At 41.7% G+C, this 22,611-nt stretch overlaps 1 protein-coding gene across 4 annotated transcripts in view; it reads left to right on the top strand.

Moving 5' to 3' along the window:
- grin2aa (glutamate receptor, ionotropic, N-methyl D-aspartate 2A, a) overlaps window positions 1-22,611 on the top strand; it is a 100,966-nt gene that overhangs the window by 48,404 nt on the left and 29,951 nt on the right. For all 4 annotated transcript variants that reach the window (XM_008330175.3, XM_025064289.1, XM_025064291.1 and 1 more), the window contains exons 4-5: window positions 18,476-18,642; window positions 20,810-21,238. In XM_008330175.3, coding sequence (XP_008328397.2) covers window positions 18,476-18,642; window positions 20,810-21,238 — 596 coding nt within the window. The remainder of the gene's footprint in view (window positions 1-18,475; window positions 18,643-20,809; window positions 21,239-22,611) is intronic.

Raw genomic sequence — 22,611 nt, 5'->3', positions numbered from 1 at the left:
TCAACCACTAGAAACTCTCCGTTCTTGTGTTCTGCAGCACAGTAATGAAGTAACCCGTTACTAGTTGAAGCAGTTGAAGGCATTATTTCATTTTCACGCTTGAGTCCTTCCAGGTCCAGCCTGATTTTACTCCATAATTTAGTCCTGACTCGTGTGCAGGAAACTGCAGACGAAATCAGAACTCACACAGGCACAGTTCATGCATGTGTATGAAACATGAGACTCCTGCTGGAGCCTGAAGTGAGCAACACAGTCTTCTGATCTGTGGAAATGAAGAAACCAAACACTTGGAAACCTTCACCGAGACGAGATGTTGTTTGATTGGTTCAGCCCTCAGATCAGAGCTGTTCAAGTACAGACACCAATAAAGTAAGGATTCAACAAACAGCCCTCAGTCACAGCAACATGTGACGGACGAGGTTTTATAACAACTTGTTGTCAGGATACAATTTTTACTTTACTCATGTCGATGCCAGGGATTCCCAGTGTGCTGGGTGCATGAGCTGCCACTAGGGGACCAGGTTTATGCAAGTCAGCCATTTGACACTAGCCAAAATCTCACCAATCAGAATTTTCTAAAAAAAAAAAAAAAAACAACAAAATCAGAATTTTCTAAAAAAAATAAATAAAAAAAAAGAGTCGTAAATCATTCCACCTTTAGTATTGTAGTATTGTAGTGTTGTAGTATTGTAGTATTGTAGTGGTGTAGTGTTGTACTATTGTAGTATTGTACTTCAATCATTGCACTGAACCACTGTCTTTCTATTAAAAGATGCAGGAAGACCCCTCCACCCCCACTCCTCCCAACTACGGGGTCTTTCTACTATTTGTCATATACAGTATGTATTGTCTAGGGGTGTGTGTGTGTGTGTGTGTGTGTCAGGTTACATTAGACCAAACAGATGATTTGTGCTCTTTTATCAAACACCTACAGCTTGTTACTGCGTGTGTTTGCTCAGATTAAGTCTTTGACGCACGATCTTCCTGACACTGACGATCACATGCTTAAAGCTCGGTATCTGTTATACATTTCTACACCTCTCGTTGTCCCCCTCCCCCCCTCTGCCCCATACATGCATATAGAGAGAGAGGAAAAAGGGAGGCAGAGATACCGAGATATTGCGGGTGCCTGTGTTCACGGCGCTGCTGTATGTCGCTGTGCTCAGAATGCTGATGTGTCACGCTGCAGCACTGCCCCACTTATCCAGCAAATCTTTTCTTTTCCTTCTGCTCCTTCTGTAAAATTTCCCCGTTTGTTCCTTTTTTTTCCTCCATCACCTCTTTTTTAACCCAGTTTCCACAATCACCTCAGCCTTTTACTACAACACTTGACCATCTGTTGGCGTCCCTTCTGCTTCGTGCTTTGGAGAAACCGTTCGTCTTCCCGTCCGTTCGTCTCCCTCCCTTCTTTTCTCTCTATCTCTTATTCACACACTCATCACAAAACGGCTGGGTTCTTATCAGCCAATCAGATTAACACCGTCAGCTTGCATCAGCGAGCTCTGAGAGGAACCACAGCCCGTGACAGCTGCAGCCCACGGCAACCCACATATGTCAGTGCCAGAAAGTGGAGGCTAGCGCTGCAAAGCTGTCTCCTGTGCCAGAGCTCTGACTGTTCAGTCTGACCACAGTCACTTAAACACAGCCTATTATACACTTAGCAACTCTAACCTTTACCTCTGGTCACATGGACTCACGGCTGCTGTACGTTGAATTTAAAAGACCAGAATATATTCCCTGGAATCTCTCCGTGTTGCAGAGAGAGCTTCAGTTTGACTGAGAAAGATCAACCAGAGATTGAAAGGACCATCGTAGCACAGTCATAACACATGCAGCAGGTGTAAGATCAGGGGCTTCTTCACGAGGACTTTTACACATGATTACCAGAGTGTGGCTTTTCCCATGGATTTCAGGGATCAGGGTCATGGCCCAGAAGTGAGACACACAGAGAGAGAGTGTTAGCATACCAGTTAGCATCTGTACTGCAAATCAAATTGTTATTTTGTTTACGTTACCACATTCTTTTTTTATTATTAATGTTTTTTTTCTGGAGGCGAGATGGGAACGTGGAGGGAGAACAACATTACTGTGTCTCTGTGTTCAGCTGGTGGAGTCATAAAAACTGCCCTCGGGGCAAACAGACTGAAGGAACAGAGAGGAAGAGCCATACATTTAACCTATGGCTCAGGGACACAAACGGAGTCACACTCCAGGTTTATATTTGTGCAGTTTTTTAAAAACCTTTTCCACCTTTATTTGTTTTTTCTTAGCTATGGTTCCCGCCCCACCATCGTCTTTTCTTGAACTACTGGATTTGATGACACTAACTGCCGTCTACTCCAACCACATCACCCCCCTGCCTTTTTTTTTGAGAAAGATGGAGGACTGAATGTTTTGTGAAATTATTAAATGGTACATGGTTATATGGCACACGTGTCTTGTTATTTCAGTGAATTCAGTTAGATTGCAGGTTTAATGTTTGACTTATTCTGAAATTGAAAAATGCGATTTTATAAAAAAAAAAAGAAAAATGATAACTGTGGATTTTTCAGTGTTCTTTTTTACACCAGGATATTTTTAATGCCAATAAAATCAAAGCTGCGTCGTTGGTTTGTTGTTGGAGATCACTGTGTAGCGGTGCAACAGTGGGTGAGAGGAAAACTCAAAAGAAAAAAAGAGTGAGAGAGGAACTTAAAATAATGGAGAGAAAGCTGCAGGAAAGAAATGAATGAATGAAGGGAAGTGATGCACTTGAGTGAATCCAGTCTGATTCTACACTGACCTACTCTGTGGCCCAGCTCTGGTAGAAGAGGAAATTAATTTGTTTCCTTTTACTTCCTCCTGCTCCCATTTTCCTTAACAAAATGGGTTAGCCCTGATGTCATGAATGCAGTGGAGCGGTGGTCTAAAGTGAACAGAGCTGAGATGTTAATAGAATAAATAAGTGACAGTTAATGGATCAACTCTTGTTGATTATGGAGAGCTCTCTCTGCAGTTGCTGTTATCAATTAATATTGTGAAGGTCTTGGTCCTACATGTGGGAAAATCAGTGAAGGTCAATCAATTAACATTGTAAAAGTCTTGGTTCTACATGTGGGAAAATCAGTGAAGGTCATGAAATATTTGCATGTGCACATTTTGCTATTTCAGCATTTTTCTGTAGAAGTTACGGTATGATAAGTCGATACGAACACTCCTCAGAGCCGCCCCTATGGAATGAGTTTTGTCTTTGAAGTATTTTCTGTAAAGAAATTCTTGTAAAGAATTGTATTTTTGTTAAGAATATAAAGAAAACATTAGTAATTACTGCTCAAAGCCTGTGCTTTTTTGATACCTATAGGTAAAAGAACAGGTTTATTATATTGCCTTTGTATTTGTTAATGTGTGTCTCGACACATTAACAGAATTAGTGCCATGTAGTATATCTGTATATCTGCTGCAGTCTAAGGAACAGCCTCTCTGTTAACCTGACGTATTTTTTTCCCTTTCCTTTATCCATCGTGATTTTCTCAACACAAGGAGACAGAAGTGAAACAAAATGCAAAGCGACTGGGGCCAGGAGGGAGGAAAGGAGGGAGGGAGGGGAGAAAAGGAGTTCTGAAAGACCTCATTAAAGAAGGAGTTTAAGTGGAATGATGAGTAGAAGCTGCAGGGAAGGACGGGATGAGATAAGACAGGAAGTGAAAGGATTGGAGTGAACATTCTTCACTGGAGAGAAGCAGGAACGGCATCAAACCGCAATTCAGGTGGAATTGACTCTCAGTGACGTATGTGGGCGAAGAGGCGTCTGGGCCGCTCCTAAAAATAATAACCTTTGATTAATTGTTGGAACGTACAAATGGTTGACAGGATGAACTTATTTTTTTTGCCATATTCTTAAGGGATGTCTGTTCAGTTAATAGTCTCTCTCTCTCTCTCTTTCTTTCTGTCTCCAGAAGTTAATAGTTTTCAGTACTTGTCACGTGGACGTATACACAAACTGTCACAAACTAAGGTGTGTGTGTAGTCCTGCCTGTTCATCCACCTGTTTCCCTCCTGTTTATTCCACCTGTCGTTGTGATGAGTTAAAATGAGAGCAAATTGTGATACAACAAAAACACTAAATTGTTCAAAGCAGGACAAACATCTCCACAAACACTCTCCTCACATGGTGCTGTGTGTGTGTGTGTGTGTGTGTGTGTGTGTGTCACCTACTACAATCACATGGCTCCTGCTGTTTGCCTACAGGCCTTGTTTGGCAAATACAAACGTAACTGTCATCAAACTCACCTCCACCCTTACAGTCACCAGCCCCCCCTGCTGGGCCTGTTGTTGCTACTGTGTGTTTAGTCTTCACATTTCTGCTGGCTGTGTGTTTCAGTGCAGTGATGATTCCAAGGATCCACAAGTTTGTTGTGGGTTTTTTTCCCCGTCCAGTTTGACCAGGAGGCATAAACACTGTCCCAGCCACAAATCGACCCGTCGTAACTGGAGCCGTAAATACACTTTGAATAGAAATAATAATAATAATAGTAACAAAAATAATAAAGGCAAACTAATACATACATATACTGTATATGGTAGTGTGTATTCTAAGTCATGTGACATGTGCTGCTGGTGCTGTTGGCTCTGCACCTGAGAGAGTGAAGGAGGTTTGCAAATCAGAGTAAGTGATCATGGCCAGATAGGAACTGCAGACTCCCTCTCTTACCCTCCCTCCCTCTCTCTCCCTCTCTTTTTCTCTATCACACACACACACACACACACACACACCTGCATCTTGAGCCTGGGTGATTCTCAATATCCCCCCCATTATTATGTGGAGCTGCTGCCGAAATACCTATCGATTGCCTCCGAGCCTATTGTGAGCCTGACAGTACGTGCACACACACACACACACACACACACACACACGCACACACACAAATATACAGTATATGCATGCAGTCGGACACATGCACACAAACAGTTCCACACAGTGTGAGAAACTGAACAGAACAAATGGGAGAGAAGAAAAAAATCAAAGCTAGAAAAAGAATTATGAATGAACACTGACACTTCGTTATGTGAATTTAAATGTTCAAAAGCAGCGAGTAATAGATTTAAAAACGACTCAGTGACAACTGACAGAGAGCTGAAAAGTGCAGCCCGAGTGTTGACGTTGGTTGCTGAAGCGTTTACAGATGAATTCACAGAAATGAACCAACAAACTTTGACACACAGCTGCTTGATGAGTGACTGATGAGGTTGGAGAGACTCGTGCAAACATTCTTAACACACTCACCCTCAGCCTCTCCCCTAATCCCCCCCTTTCTCCTGTTCATATTTTAGTACTGTGTTTTTTGGCATCTGTGAGTCTTCGTCGGTCGGACCTCCGTGCTTTCTCAGCAAACCTCGACTCGGCCGCCGAGACCTTCCATAATAGAAAAATGACAACATTGGTGTTTTTGTTTCTTCGCCCGTGTTTATTTTTAGTCGACAAGATCCTCGTGGGCCAGTGAATGATTTCACTTATTATTATAAGTTCCCAAAAGCAAATCTGAGGATTACAAGACATTGTTATACCAGTGCAAAATCTCTGAGGAGAGAGTGTGGTGTACCGACCACGTGGCTTTGACTCTGACTTGGGATCAAAGTTGAATCCATCATTATTAGTTTTTAACCATGATTGTGAACTCTTCAAGTTTTTCTGTGTAAGACACCTGACGTCTCAACACCTTTTTCAGTGGTCGGTCAGAGATATAGGCTGGGTCTGACGTTTCAGTGGAGGATGCACTCTGATACAAAGAGTGAAAAGATGGGCTGAGATGAAGTGTCAAATAAAGGAGGAAAGACGTGAAAAATCTCATAAAGAGAGTGAGGGGGAGGGAGTTTGAAGCTCAGTTGAAGCTGTTCTTGTCTCCTGATGGAGGAGGATAGTGGTTTTTAGATTCAGGATGTTTAGATAAAGAGTCGGCTCTCACTCTGTCCCCAGGAGCGTTCCACTTAAACATCAGGTCTTCAACAAGGTCGAGTAAAAGCCTGCATCAGATCCCGTCTCATCAGAGCCATCAGCTGAGGCTGCACAGAGAGAGAGAGATGGCTATAAACTGTGTTGATAAATAGTTTCAGCAATTCACAGCTCCACTGTTGGCACTGCTGCGTTTCTGGAAAAAAACAATGAGTAGAAAGTCCAAATAAGTCCAGTTTAGAATTCAGATATTTACCACTTTATTTCCCGACGTCGGCCAATCATACCTCGACTACGGCAGGATTTGAGTGCGTGTCTGGCTTAATCTTAAATACAGCAAACGTATGGCATGCGACCAGTGTTGTTATCATGCTTTTTCGTAGAAGCGGATTATTATGAAGCGTTCTGGTGTTTTAATGTTTGGCAGCTTCTAGTGGATGAAATAATTACGGATAAAGCAAAGAAAATAGCTGCAATTTGTGTTATTTAAAAGCTGCCAAATTCCACATGTGGAGGAGTTTGAAGTGGCTGCTGACACACAGACTGTTCACCGCTGCTGTTAGAAACCTCCGATCACTGCTGGGTCTGTGTCTGTGTCTGTTATCCACGACCTTCTCCGAACATTAACTGACTATTTGTCTGTGATGATCAACCTTTACGATGACACACTGTTGACAGGCGTAGAATGTACGTGATTAGACTGGAGCTGGCTCCATCATCTGTCCATGGTTTCTTTCATTTCCTCTGAAAACTCAGTCCTTAGACAATAAAAAAAACAATGTTTGTTACAAAGAAAGAGCTGGAAGAAAACAACACTTTTATTGTCGTCCATGTAATAATATTAACAAACTCTGGACTATGGAAGATTTTAAAATTATTTTGCATTTAGGCTTCAGGAACTGTGGTCTGCTCTGTCTTTTTGTTGCTTATCTCACATTCCCACTGCCATTTGGTCATGTTCTTATCCTCTTGCCTTAAGCCTGATATTGTTGCAGTGGCTGTTCTAAAAATAAGATTGTTCCTCCGAACGTCTGTGAAGGAAATGGAAGCGTGAAAAGAGTCACAGACAAAGCTCGTTCCTAGCCGTTAGAATGGAACTCAGTTGCTGATATCAATCAACAGTTCTGAGCAGCAGCGTATGTAGTGCTGTGACGTCATTGGCTAAAAAGTGCGAGCTGCAGAACATAACGTGGAAAAATTCTGTTGTGGAAGGAATGTTCTGACCAAGACCAGGAGGTGAACTGACATGATGGAGTTGACGGGGCTAATCTCAGTTAATGATGATTATAATTAATCATGTATGACAAAAAAAGAAAGTCTCTGTCGCTGGAACAGAAAGAAAAAAATTACATTTGGCAATCATATCACTCAGCTATAGAAATACCTGCTGCCCTGGCTAGGTGGCGCAGTCTTTCGACCTCGAGCTCCTCCAAGAACTAGTCTTTCACCAAAATATGTGTAAATAATCATGTGCATCAGAGAAACAATGTGCAGTTGTGTTAAAATTTGAATGGAAATGATCTTCACAAATGAACTGACTGATATTAACGCCACATAAACACAGGGAGGTTGTGAAGAGTTGGGTGTTGAATAATGTATCCTGCCAGTTTTCATTTTCTGCCACTGAAACTGCTCCAGAGAAGCACACAGGCTATAATGGGATAAAGACTCTGGTGCAGGAGCAAAGAAAAGAAACAGGGTCAGACTGAACCCAGTAGAGGAAGGGCAGGAGGAAGGAGGGGGAAAAAACACAACGGACAAAGAAACAGGCAGACGCCGATGAACACAAACGGCCAGGAATCAATTCTTAGTTGTGTAACCAGGTTTTAACACTCCACTGATCACCGACGTCGGCTTTTCCACTTTGGCTGTAGCTGCAGAATGATGAGTTGTTGCTCCTCTTGTTGCTCCTCTTGTTGCTCTGTTTTTCTGGCCATGCCTGCACATTCGCCTGACTGCCTGTGGGAAAGCTGACAAATACAGAAAAACAACAGTTCACACTCACCTGCACATCCAAGGCCAATTTAATGTGGCCACTTATTCCAACTTCCCTGCAGTACTGGTAGTCAACCACGCAGCCAAGGGTGGCGCAACATCTCAATATCCTTCTGTTCCTAGAAAAGGATTAAAAAAAAAAATCTCCTTCAAAAATTGTTGATGGAATCCAGTTTTAAATTGAAATAGTTTCCGGAATCATCCGTTGTTTGCCCAGTGTCAGTGCTGTTAGCGAGCGTTTCCTCTCAGCGTGGTGGACTGTGCACAGACATGATTGCATGTGTAGTTTGTAGCCTCCAGACATGAGGGAGGAATTAGTATGGACAGCACAAACAAACATGGTTATCAGTGCAGACAAATCTAAAAATGGAAGCGTTCACTTTAAGTTTATTTTAATTGTATTGAATTTGTGTGTGTGTGTGACTGTTTTGTGCAAATAAAACACTTAGTGTCCCCTAGAGGAGTGTTATGTCACATGCATGTTTACATGTATATATGTGTATATATGAGTTAATATATAACTTTCATATGTATGATATACATGCATACATATATATTTGAATGCGTAGACACTGTATTTTCATACATTAAAAAGCCTCTCAGAGCTGCAGTCTTTAACTTCCATGTTCCACGCTCACCTTTCTCTGTTTTCACCACCTGTATATTAAGTCCCATATTAAACCCCAGCGTGTAAAAACCCATTCAGGTCTGATGTTGTGTGAAAGTGTTTAATCTCTGCCTTGTTGCCCCGTCCTGACGACTCCAACGTGTTTGTGCCCCAGTTGAGTCCTGTCTCATCTGTTGTGTGAGCGGTGATGCACAGATGCTCCTCCTCACTCTCCGCTTCAGTCAGATTGTGTTACTGTACTCTGAGACACAACAGCCAGGCCGCTGAGGGACGCCCCTGATCAGCCTCCGAGGAGAAGCACAAATGACTCATTTATGTTAAATACGTCAGCGGTCAGTGGTAGTCTGTGGTCAGACTACTAGTTATTCCTACACTTGGACCTGAAAACCTTCTGTCACTGACGTGTTATATTTCTGTTGATTAGAAAAGGAGTCGAAGAAGAAAATTGGAAAAAGAAAAAACAAAGAACAGAAATCAGGGAAAAAATGACTCACAAGTCAATTAAGTCACTGATCTCGAACTCGTTCTTTAATGAATTCCTTAATGAACTCTTCTGTGTTTAGTTTAGTGCTAGTTTTTCATATCTTGAATTTAAAACAGTTAATTCTCGCTTAATGTTACTCAAACATTTTCTAGTTCAGTATATTAATTAGAATATTATTAATTTGAGTGATTAAAGAATCTTCATGACCACTAATAGGTTCAGGGAAGGTAATGCATTAAAGGTTGGGTCCTTTTTTGCAATTTATTTATTTTAATTATTGAACAGACATAAACATAATTTTATAATATAATTATGTTTATGTCCGTTCAATCTTGGTTATAAATGTCCCAGTATATTAGAAAGATTGAAAGTCTGTGTTATTGACCACACAAATCATTTTTTTATTGTCTATATTTCATACGTCGTGATGTGAAAAGCTGCTCTTTATTATTTCCATATTCTTCTCTTGATTCATTTCTGCAATTGTTCACATTGGACTAATCTTTTCCACTTAAGTTTCTCTTCATCTCTCTCTCTCTCTCTCTCTCTCTCTCTCTCTTTCTTTCCCCCTCATTATCTCTCTGTCTGACTCTCTCATTCCTTCTCTCCACCCACATTTCTGCCCAGAAATGCCAAGTGACCCATCTGTGATAGCAAAAGGTACATTAGGCATTAGGGACTTTCCCTCCAGCTCTGTGCGTGTGTGTTTGTTTGTGTGTGTGTGCGTGCGTGTGTGTGTGTGTGTGCGTATGCCGCTCCTTTTTGTTAACAGATATCATCCTCTATCCTCCTCCCAGGGGTGCTGTGGCCAATGAAATGCAGCCAATTGCTCTGCAAGCCTTGCTGGCAGCCAATCAAATGGAAATGGGATGAAAGGCATAGCTGTGATGGCCTTGAGTTTGGTGCTGAACGTCTACAAAGCACATTGTTACCATCAAGAATAGGTCGGCCTGTGCACGGCTCGTCCATATACATGTACGTGTGTACAGGGAGCAGCTGAAAACTTGTCTTCTTGCCTCTGGGACGGCGGATGGAAGCTGATTTTATCAGAGTGCATTTCTCAGTGAAATATTGTGCATACACGGCTGCATTCAGTAAAGCCTTCGGTGGTGAAGTTCAGTTTTTTTTTTCAGTCAGAGCCAGATTTGCTGTTCCCTCTGTTTTCTGCGCCAAATTATGTTAATCCTGCCGTGATTTAAGTGTGTAGCACAAAGACAGTTTGATTTACAAAATTGTCTCCATTTACTCGCAGAGAAAGTGACTAAGCTTCTCTAATACGCCCATATATCCTACGTTTTTTCTCCTCCCCAGCCTTTTTATCTTCCTTTCCTCCCCCTGTTTTGCTCACCGTTGCTCTCTGACATTAGTTCCCGCCACCTCCCCATCCGTCTTCCTGCTATTTAGTCCATCCGTTCTCCCCGCCTGCCCTGCTTTGTTTCATTCTCTTCAAAGTGGGTCTCTCAGTGTCAGTATCTGTCTGTCTGTCGCTGTTAGAGGTGATGTATTACTGATACTGCCAGTGTAGTTAGAGAAGGCAATAACAGCTGACAGATGCACCTCCGTGGGGGAAACTATCGGCACATTATGCCGTATTGATTTGCCCTCTTATAGTTGTACGTCTGGGGACGAGTAGTTGGCAGGAAAATGGGCTTTGCCATGTCTTTTGTACTGTAGTTGTACTACACGGTGGCTCTGGGTTTTGTATATGGAACCGAGCGTATGTTTATGTACTCGTTATATATAATTTTCAGGATTGCAATAGATTTTTTCTGTCTTGTATGTTTATGTACTCGTTATATTTCAGGATTGCAATAGATTTTTTCTGTCTTGTAATAAGCACAAAAACCATAGAAAATGATTCACCAAATATGCAGACATTCAAATAAAAATCACGTTTTTATCTTATTTTATTTTACATTATTATTTGATGAATATTTTGGAATCCGTTCATGAACTGGATGGATGTTTTGGCGGGCCGGTTTTGGGCTGCCATAGAATATATTGTTATCCCACCTTCCCATGCTGTTGTTCCACCAGCGCTGCTGCTAACAAGTGTCCTGGGCTGCCTTACAGCTCCATAAGTGTGGGTTCGAGGTGTTTGATTCTGTGTAAATCTGGCCTTTGAGACCCTGGATTTTCTTGTCTTTCTTGGCCAGTGGATGCTCTTACATTCTGTTTGAGCGGAGGTGTTTTTTCTGTCGTTAGTGTCTTTGAAAAGAACTCCACATGACGCACAACCCTTTGAAACACAAGTACACACACACACACACAAACGTGCAGGCACGGACACACCTCTATAAACATCCTTTTATGTTGGACCGAGCACAAATCTTTTATTTAAATTAGGGCTGTCAAATTTACATGTTCATTACACTAATTAATAGGTGAAACTAATCACCATGAAGTTTTCAAAGCTATTAAACTAACTGACAAAATGTCGTACAGTGTATATTGAATTATTCAACTGTCCGTCCGCACGTCGTGACTTTTATAATAATCAGTGAACATGTTTCCTACACACACTGTGGGGGAAAAAAAACCTAAAATACCACGTCAACGTCCATCACCCGTTCGTGGAGGATTTAACCTAAAGTCAAAGTCACTGTCTTGAAGCTTCAGTGAGTGCAGGGTGGTGAGTAAGTACTTCAATGGAACCTTTGTACAAGTTACAGTCATGATAAGTAATGACTCAACCCACCGACACTATGAAGTGAAATTTCGAGGCGTACGTTGCATATTTTTCTGACATTTTTCCGTATTAGTAATTCCATCTTTTGCATTAGTCACAAATAAAACCAGATACAGGAAACACCTCTGCCTTGTCTTGCAGTATATATAATATAACTATTCAGTAATGTTCATTTATCTCAATTAATCAAGATTATGGTTAATCATGAATAATCATGATTACGGTTAATCCTGATTTCTGATGGTGTCTATGAAGCTGAATCTCACGGAGGAACAGACTGCATCGTGGTTTCTAATTAGATTAATTTATTGTAAAAAAATCTGTGTTTAGTTCACTCTTAATTCTTCCTTGGACCAAACTCCTGATGTAGAGTCAAACTAGGTGGACGCTGATAAATGAAATCAGACTGGAGAGACTGAAGGGGGAAAGGATTAGAAATTCCCAAAGACGACAGCGGCTTAGTTCCATTGAATAATGATGGATTTGGCCGTTGACGGCAGCAATGTTGACAGTGATGATAATTTTCATAATAAAGACTGGGGCATGACTGCGGAGGCTGTAATAATGATACCAACAATTTCTCTGCATGTGACAAGTGGGAAATCCACAACGTTTGGATCTGTGGTGTCGGCAGGCGACAACAATACAGGATGGCTGTGAATAACGAGCGCGGCTGTGGAGGGAGACGACGGAGTCCACAGTGATGGGGTTTTAATAGGGATTAAAAACCCCCGTTTACCTTTGTGTGACCTCTTAACTGCCCCACAACCTCGAGAATTACTGTTGGAGTCTTCGTGCTCCTGCCACAACTTTTAATTTTGGAGATGTTTCTGGACACAAAACTAATGTGAACAGTACTTAGTCATAAATAAAATAACATATTTTTGAGTTATTAAATTATGTGAAAACTGAAGTCAGAGCAGTTTTTCTTTTATTTATGACTGAGTTGTGAAGCCACACTCCTCAGACTGACTGTTCCTGTGAAAGTGTACACTTTGCCCCCTGGAGGAACGGAGCAGAATTCTGGCCTTATTAGAAGAGATAGCGAGTGGGTGTGATAGGGCAAGATGGATGGGAGGGTGTAGAGGGGAGGGACACACACGGAGAAAAGATGCTGTGCTTATTAGAGTAAAGGGTGAGTGAGGATGGAGGTTGAGGGAGACAACAGGAGAGGGGAGGGGAGGGGGGTGTTCTTCTGCCAGTGTTTCCCCATGGGGGCTCAACTGCTTGTTAAAAAGTCCTGTCAGAGGAAACACACACACACACACACACATACATTTAAGTGGGTTTACACCCTGCTCCCCATAAAGTTGGGCCTTTTGACGACGTCAATTGCAGCCTGGTTCAATACCCCTGCTGTGTGTGTGTGTGTGTGTGTGTGTGTGTGTGTGTGAACACATGTATACACCCACCATGCAGCGTTTGACAGCTGCAGTATTCCCGCAGTATAATTATCCAACACAATTTAACACAAAAGATACGTGCAACCTTGTTGTTCCGCCCGTTCTCAACAACAGCAGTGAAATATAAAGAAGAAAACCAGGGGGCAGTATTAACACCGCTTCAGGATCAGCTTGATTCTCATTGGTCGAGCAGTGAGGACCAAATTAACTTTGTAATTTTCTGCCTCCTTGACAGAGCAAGTGAGAAGGAAAATAAATTGCATAATGTGCAAAAAGTAAAGACGCAACTCAAGCAATATTGTCAGGACCATAATAGTTTCCTCGGGTCATAATGAGACGAAAAAGGGAAATGGAAGTGTCTAGACTTCTATATTGCTTTTCTGTGAACACACTGGGCTCCTGCTGCTGCCACACTGTCTTTGAAAAGACCTGGACTACACAGACTGGTTTCAGTAGGTTAACTACAGCACCTGGTTAGGAATCACTGACTAGTCGTGGAGGAACTCTGAGTTTGCAGTTGTTCGCAGTGTGTAATCAGATGACATAACCTGAAGACGTCCAGACAGAGTCCAAATATATATATATATACTGTATATATGTGACGTCCAGACAGAGTTCAAATATATATATATATATGTGTGTGTGTTAAATGGAAGGAGACGAACTGTGGCATCACTCAGTGGTAAAGTGTCAGACTGTTGCTTGGCTGTTGTTTATTTTTTGTGTGTGTGGGGGGGCTGGTGGTGGTGGGAGGGGCTTTTGTCTGGATGTTTAAATTAGAAAGTGAAGTTGATGAGTCAGAATCACAGCAGCTCTGATCCCTGTGACCTTCACAAGGATGAGCAACAACAAATTATGTAAACACCAAGGTGATGATGGATGCTGGTACACAGAGGGAGTGGGACATTGTTTTTGCCTTTTAAATTTGGAGGCAAAAATGGTTATTTATTATTTATATACATAGTCATTCGACATCCTTTATATAACATTTTCTTTTTTAAGTATGTGTTGTACTTGGTGAGGAAAATGAGAGAAATTCTTCATCTGTAGAAGTGATAATTAGGTCTGTCAAATGTTTGAATTAATTGACTTAGTAAATCACAGAGTAGCTGTAGATTAATCATGATTAATTGAGATAAATCATCATTCTTAAATATGAGAAACAAAATTATTTTTTTGTACTTGGCTGGAACAAATTAGCAATAATAAATAACGGCAAGTAAATAAATGTTGTAGATGAACTTCACAGAAAAAAAAAAAAAACTAGAAAAGCTTTTACTTTAACAGCCTTAGTAGAAATGTCATGTCATGATTTGGTATGTTGATAAGGTTTGGTCAATAAAAACAACGGTTGTTGTTACTGTTAAGATAATGCAGCTCCAGTTTTTAAACCTTTCAGTTTCTTTAGAGCCAACTGCTTCACTCTGTGGGTTTGTGGCACATATTTGCATTTCTCTTCCACTTAGAAAATGCTAATTTCCTCCTCAAAAGTTCAGCATACTTAATGATCTCATGAAAGTCTTTTTTTAATGTAATCACAGGGGATTCTTCCACAGAGACTCCGGCCTGTTGATGCCAACCGTGGGCCTTTAGAAGTGATGTCACCGTCTGTTCCTCCTGTTGTCAGTTTTTGTCAGTTTGCTTTCACCTTTAGAAGTGATGTCACCGTCTCTTCCTCCTGTTGTCAGTTTTTGTCAGTTGAAAATATATCTGGTATGTGAAGTATACTGCGTTTGGCACGTATTCAGAGCAAGTATAGGAGTATATACTTTATTTTTGCAGACACAGACACAAGTTTTAATAGTGGTTTAATTCAGTAATGAGGCCTGTATTTAATTTTATTCTCACATTTTATGCACAGTGAGATTTGGTACAAAGTGATGACATTTTTCTATAGAATACTTTTGACAACTTTGTTTCAAACATAACATAAAAATAGAGCTATTAGGAAAAAAAAAGTGTAAAAGAAGCCAGAGTGCCGACCATGGTACGCAGCCAGTTTGAATATACAGCCTGCAGTTTATTCTCATCCCCCCACGTTTCCTGCTTTTATTGCCAAGTACTTTAACTTTGGAGTTTTTCTTCAGACTTGTTTTCATTTCATCTTTGTACAGAAACATAAATACTTTCATGTCATGTTTTCTTTTCGCCGCATCTCGTACATGTGGTCGTCTGTGTGTGCTTGACCTTTACGTTTCCACGGACATTCCCGTTCGGTGCTGGTATTTTTAGACCTGTCAGGTTTTATTTAGTAACTTCCCTCCAGGGAGTTTTGGTGGTAGTATTCCTTCTGCGGCGGTCGCTGTGGTGCAGTAACAGACTGAAGTCATGCCTGGACACTTTATGAGAAATTATGCAAGTTTTGGCATTGGCGCGTGTGTGTGTGTGTGTGTCATCTGACCAGACAGTGTATGATGTTATCAGTAGCAGAGGATATGAGGATTACTATTTATAGCTCTCCTCTGTCTCCACTGACACACTGTCCTGGCCTACAGGGCAGGTACATGTTTGTGTGTCTGCCTCTGTGTGTGTGTATGTGTGTGTGTGTGTGTGTGTGTACATGCATAATCAAGTGGGAAGTTTGAGAGTGGCACACGTGAATGACAAGTGAATGACGTTGTGTGTGTGTGTGTTTAAATAATGTGGGCGTCAGCAGCTGAAGGTGTTAAGTGTGGAGCAGAGACATGTCACACTTGACAAGGGTGAAATGAGAGGATACGATTGGCTGTTTTCTGATGTCATGGGTTGTGAGTCGTCCCAATTAGAAACAATCTCACGCCACTTAGTCGCCATCACTCCACTGCACCGTCGTCACTTCTCTTTACTTTCTTTTCTGCTTTTTGTCTTTGAGTTTTCCAGATCTGGTCCACATCAATACACACACATCTATTTACCCATTACTATATATTTTTTTGTCCAGAAAATCATTCAAAGGAAAACACAGCATGGTGAAAATGGACTGTTGAGTTGATCAAGTCTTTTTTTTTTAACGAGCTAAACGGCATTAGCAAAGTTTGAGATTTACATTTCTTAATTTTATGGAAACAGGGTTAAATGACTGTGACTTCCAAATAATTGTACTCCTTGTGTTCATTCTGTAATAGCTCTGTGTGCACTTGGTAGACGCGCCCCACACTTTGGATGTCACTGAGTAAGCTCTCCACGTATTCATAACCCAAACAGACAGGATGTCTTCATTATGAGGTGGACACATTGCTTTAAACACAGTACTGTATATTTGTATATCAACAGTACATTGTTACACATGCTACTGTATATACTGTAGTTTAGTATGTGTGGATTACTAGCTGTATTCCGTGACTGTAGATGCCTTTCACTGGCTCAGTGCTGAGCTGGTCTTCATGCCGGAGCAGGAGTGGGATTACGGGGCTGCCGCTGTGATGAAGACAGAAAGTGACATGTCTTATAGCATGGCCTGCCTACTGTCCCACCATGCTCAAGAATCGCTGCGTTTTCTACCCCACTGACACACACACACACACACACACACACACAAACAACAGTGTGCAGCGTGAGCCAAATTTGTGTCAGATCAACCATTCTTACATACAGCCACAATGCCATTAAAAAGCACTCAAGGGTCAGGATATAGAGAACGACGCACACACCCACACACACACACACAGACAAATACTACGACCCAGTGGAGACCTGTGTTATTCCAAGGCTATGAACATTGTGGAATAAAAGCAAAACACTAGACCATTTATGTCACTATGCAGTGGCACACGGCACCATGATACAGATCAAGTACTAACGTGTTCTACATCCTGACCTGTTCCTTTTTCATCATCCTAACACAGTGTTTCCAAACATTTTTTGAACCTTGATGCATTTTATACTAAATAGAAGTTTGTTTAAATCTGGGCCTGTTTAGTTGAACACAGCCATGTTTTTTCTACAGGAATGGAAGAAAAATGCAGAGAAAGATTTCTCTATTTAAGTTTGTATGGTCATCTGCTACCACCTAGTGGAACAGTATTACATTGTTCTTCCTGTCGCTGTCACATAGATCAGTAGTTCTCAAACTGTGGTACGTGTACCACCAGTGGTCCGTGGGAAAGATTCATATTTTCACATTTACATTTTTCAGTTGAATAAATCTGAAACATCTCTCCTGTGGTGGAAGCTAACAGTGAAGGCCTCTGCTGCTGTATTCTAATGTTGTTCTAATGTTGGTCATCATGGTGGTACTGAGAGAGCTCAATGTTTCCTGACTGATTTAGTGAAAGGAAATATTATATTTAACTTTCCACTGTTCACCTGCTGATCTCTCACTCAAAACAAATGTCCGTACAACAGCAGAAATATTTTGGGCTACACTTTGATTACTCAGCACAGTGTGTAGCTGTTTCTGGTTCTTATATATTACACACACACACACACACACCCTGACTGCAAACACAGGTATGCAATCACACCACTTTTGACCGTCATTATTCGAGCTTAGACAACAAGTGGTGTCAAGTGGAGCCATATGTGACTGACATTAGTAAAACAAAGGCACGCGCGGCACTTAACGCAATAAACCTCAATGGAGAGGTCAAGCATTTGTGACCTTCCGTCAAGTGCTGTTTAACACTTTGTTATCCCTCGCCGTTACCTCATCTGTGCTCATTCAATAACCCACGTCGGTATCACAGTCGTTTGGAACAAATTATCCAACACAAATGGAAAGAGTTGATCTGTCCACCTGTAATAACACTCCGCTGCTCTGTCCAAGCCGTTTGGCTGAATTAAGTGGCAAATGATTCTCAGCCTGGTTTAATGGAGTGAACACAAGTAACTGTAGAACAAATGTTATCCTGCTTCAACCAGAACCGGACCTGCAGAGTTCTGCAGTCTGCCTGTGCTGCACCAATCCAATTTAGACTTAATTGAATTGTTCCGGGCCCTTCATCCGTATACTTCCCGACAAGAAGCATATTCCTCTTGATTTACAGTGTTTATGTTAATGTGTGTGTGTTGGTGCGTGCTTGGCAGGCATGCAGGAGAAAGTGTCTTTTTTTTTCATCAATTTGTGTTTGTGTTTCAATGTGTTGCTATCAGTGGGTCCCAAACTTTTTCTGCAGCGCCCCCTTTTGTGAATAACACTATTCCATAACTGAGCGCTGGCTTTAAATCTTCACTGAACTTTATCAGAAACATTGCATTGTCAACTATATTTTCAATGAACAAAGATTTGCATGTTCCCCCTTAGCACACAAAATACCTTGTGCTGCAATATATTCATGGCCACCGGAGGGGGCCTGCCCCCCCACTTCTGCAACTTCTTCTTTAGGTAGCTGTTCGCTTAACCTAAATCTTCTCTTTCCTTGTCATGCAGGATGTGAAGTCAACGTTCTTCCAGTTTGGTGCTTCCATCCAGCAGGAGGCGCTGTTGATGTTGAACATTATGGAGGAGTACGACTGGCACATCTTCTCCATAGTGACTTCCAAGTTCCCGGGCTACCAGGAGTTCATCAACATCTTGAAAACGACGGTGGACAACAGGTAAAAGTCCATCACCATGTCCTCAGTCTGTTGAAGGATTCAAATCTGTAATCTGATTAGTCTCAGCGCAGCTGTGCATCATAATTAATCAGGATTAATCATTTATAACAAGATAAATCAACAGACAACAGCAGGTAGATGTAGGTGTTTGTGGCAGAGAATCCCGAGCAGCTCAGAGAGCATGCTGGGAGCAGGACACTGAGTAACCACGGGTTTTTCTTCCGCTGCTCTCTCACAACAACTCACTTCAGCGGCGTTGACTTTAGTGTGTTTGAGAACTGGAGGGAGGATCTCTGGAGGATTCTGGGAGTTACTTTTGCAGACATTTACACAACGAGCTCGGCAAAACCTCCAGAGTATCTGAAGTTGGGTATTCGTCTCAGAGCGGCTGTGATCGAGACAATACATTTCAAGGAGGGAAGTGAGATGGAAACAGTCTGAAGGCATTAAATTTATAAGAGAGAAACTCTTCAATGCGAAGGAGTAACGATCACTCTCTGAACCCAACAATTTCCAGGTAGTGTCGTTGAGGATAACAAGAACAATTTGTTTGTTTGGAAGGCAGTTTTACCGAGGACACTCAACCTCAGGCGTCTCTTTCCTTTTTATCTTCCACAGATTGCTGCAAATTTCCCCAGAGTACTGCAACTGTACTTTTTTTTTTCACCAGAGTTACTGCACTAAGTGTTTTGTTTTAACCTTATATTTTTCTGCTCTAATCTGCTCCTGCGATCTCTAACTCAAAGACGGGGGGCGCCTGAAGGGATTTCATCAGCGTACTAGAATTGAAATGCAGATGATACTGTAGGTGACTTTACCACACACTCTGCAGCGTTCGGTCATTTTGACCGATGCTTCAGTTCTCTGACAGAATGAGACGATAAAACTTACTGGAGAGAACAGCTAGCTGTAACGTTTGGCCAAAAACTGTCAAATAAATGATACATACACTGCCATGTTAAGATGTTGGCAGGGCTTCTGACTGCACTTGTGATGTATATAAATAAGCTGAGTGGAGAGGGAGGAGGAGGCAGGTCTTTTTTTATGAGCAGTCACTCTTCATGTCAAACAGGGCAGTGTGTTAAAACCTCTTCTTTCTTTCTTTCTTTCTTTCATATATAAAGCTAGATTAGGCATTACTAAGAGCAATGTAGTGTAAGGGAATAGCTACTGTATGTGTTACAAGTGTAATTTATCTATTTTTTTTTTCTGAATTTATCTTTTCTTGCCTCAACTACAAATACAGACAGGTTTGATTCTACACAGCAGGAACTGAACTCCAGATTTGGTGGAAAGATGTTATTTTCATAATGAGAAAAATGTAATGATCTATTACGGTGTCTTTCTCTCTATCACTGTCCCTGTTTATTTAATTCTTGCTCCTACTTTTTTTTTTCAATAGTAATAATTAATGGTTGCTCTGAAGATGGAATCCTTGATTGTTCTCACTGCCTTTGACCCATTTTTGTCCTGGTAGCTTTAAAGGTTCCTTCCCAGCGCAGTGCATTAGAGTTTATGACGTATGATGCTCTTTAATTGCTAACATTAGAGCGTTCTCTCCGCCTCTGTTGCTCTGTGTCCTTGTTTATTACCTGCTGCTGCTGCTGGATGTTATCGCTCTGGATGTTGTCAGTCCCACTGGATGAAAAAGATCCTCAACAAAGTGCTTTATGTTTTAATGAGCACTTGTTACCTCTCACTGTGCTCGCTTTAACAAATTGGCTACAACACTGGCTCAAAAATCTTTATTTCTTCCCTGTTGTTCAAGACAATGATACATTTAAAAATATAGACAAACACGTTTTATATATATTTATGTTGTGCAAATTAAGAAAAATGTATGCACACGATGATGTCATGTTTATCTAAAAGCTGCCGTCTGACCACAGCACTTGACCCTTTTAAATTAGGCTGGTGTTTGTTTGGTTTTTTTGTTTTTTTTTTTTCCTTTTTGACCTGCTACGTTTTATTATAGAGCTTAATCTTCTACATTTGCATAGCAATTGGTTTTAATTTGTTTTCCCTAATGGTAAGAACCCATTAGTATTCATGTTGCACTTAACGTTGATATTAATTATAATGGATAATTACGTGCCCTTGTCAGGACCTGATGGTCGGTCAGTGCAGTGTTAACACTTCACTCTTGTCCTTTCTGTCTCTGCTCCAGTTTTGTTGGTTGGGATCTGCAGAACATCATCACCCTGGATGCGGTGGAGGAGGACAGTCGCTCTCAGATCATGCTGAAGAAATTGCAGTCCCCTGTCATCCTGCTCTACTGTTCCAAGGACGAGGCCATCTTGATCCTGGAGGAGGCTCGTTCTCTGGGCCTCACAGGATTCGGGTACATCTGGATAGTGCCGTCACTCACCACCGGGAACCCAGAGGTGACGCCTGAAGAGTTCCCATCAGGAATGATTTCAGTGTCGTACGACGACTGGGACTACCCCCTGGAGGCGCGGGTCCGTGACGGGCTCGGGATCATAACGTCAGCGGCGGCAGCCATGTTGGTGGAATATGGCGACATCCCTGAGGCCAAAACTTCCTGTTACGGCCAGATGGAAAAGACAAACAAGCTCCCACCGAGTGCACTGCATAAGTAAGTAAATAAGTGGTATTTTGTGGAGGGCAGTCTGGTGTGAAGAGTCTCTTGGTGTCAGAGGAAGATCTCAGACGACAGCTGTCACTGTTTCACTGCTTCCATGTTGTTGTTTGCAAAACTGTCCCGCAGTTTCCTGCAGGCCGTAATCAAAGACTGTGGCACTGGCAAAATGTAAAGCACCAACAGCCTCTGCTATTATTGTCCAGCAGGTGGTGGTAATGCAAAAGACAAATAAGTTCATTAATTTCATTGGAGGTTCCACTAAGTTTGGATGATAAAGAAACATTTAAGGATTCAACATGAACGCCTCACATGCTGACAGTTAGAGGAAAGGCAGACAGCAGAGAAAACTGGAGGTCAGGGAGAGGGATGTGAGCAGAAGCTGGAGCTACAAGTTTGATTTAGGCCATAAAAGATGGAGAGGAGGGAAGAAACTGACACTGAGTTCACAGCAGGGAGGCGCCGCAAATGAATGCTCTCCAAAAGTGAAGAGCTCCTTGATGAGTCCTTCTGTTCTGTTCCTCCATCTCTCATTCACCCTTTTCTTGCTCACCTCCTCATGGAGAGCTCACGCTGCAGCAGCCAGTGGGAGATGTTGCAGGTCTTGCCAGCTCAGTCTGGCATTCCATCTGGCAGAGAAGTGAAAGACACACAAAATCTGTGTTTACAGCCGCACATTTTGTAAATAATTATGTGTGAAATTAAAATTCTTCAGGGTATGTGGGGAAAGGAAAATCAGAATATCCTTCAGGCAAAAATGCCTTCTGTCAGCGGTGATTAGCTGACAGTCAACCAATAAGAGTGAAGATGAACCAACACTTGAACGTCGGTCGTTACAGTCAGAACATCATTGGGTTGAAAATGTCAACACTATAGTGATATTAATCAATAAATGCCTTTATAATGAGCAAATATTTGCTCAGTAAAATCATTCATCTTTGATGTGTTTGTTTCAGCCTCAGATTAGGGTCACAGCTGTGATAATTAAACCAACATTAAGAAGTTCCCTTCAGAGGATTATGGGCTGAGAGCAAATAAAAGTGAAACATCATTTGGACCAAAAAATATAATAACAACAGGACATTATGACAGACACACACTTGGAACCGACTGGAAATCAGGAAGGAGTTGTTAGACCGCGGTTTGACCACATGGATCAGAATGAGAAACTTGGTGAATGGAATGAGTTGTCAAGCGCTCCACAGTGAGTGGTCGTCCAAACTAGAGGAGTGCTGTAGAAGTACAGAGCGTTAACAATTCAAGGGCAGCAGAGGTCTGCTGTTAGATCACAGCTGTCGTAGAAGAATAAGGTAAACATGGACGCTGGGCTGTTGGGGGGAATCTGTCAGTTAGGGGCCCTCGGAATAGTC

The sequence above is a fragment of the Cynoglossus semilaevis genome, chromosome 17, assembly GCF_000523025.1.
Source record: "Cynoglossus semilaevis isolate Cse_v1.0 chromosome 17, Cse_v1.0, whole genome shotgun sequence".
NCBI classification, from domain to species: domain Eukaryota; kingdom Metazoa; phylum Chordata; class Actinopteri; order Pleuronectiformes; family Cynoglossidae; genus Cynoglossus; species Cynoglossus semilaevis.
Note: the sequence above shows the minus strand (reverse complement) of the source record. Positions and strands in the feature narration are given on the sequence as shown.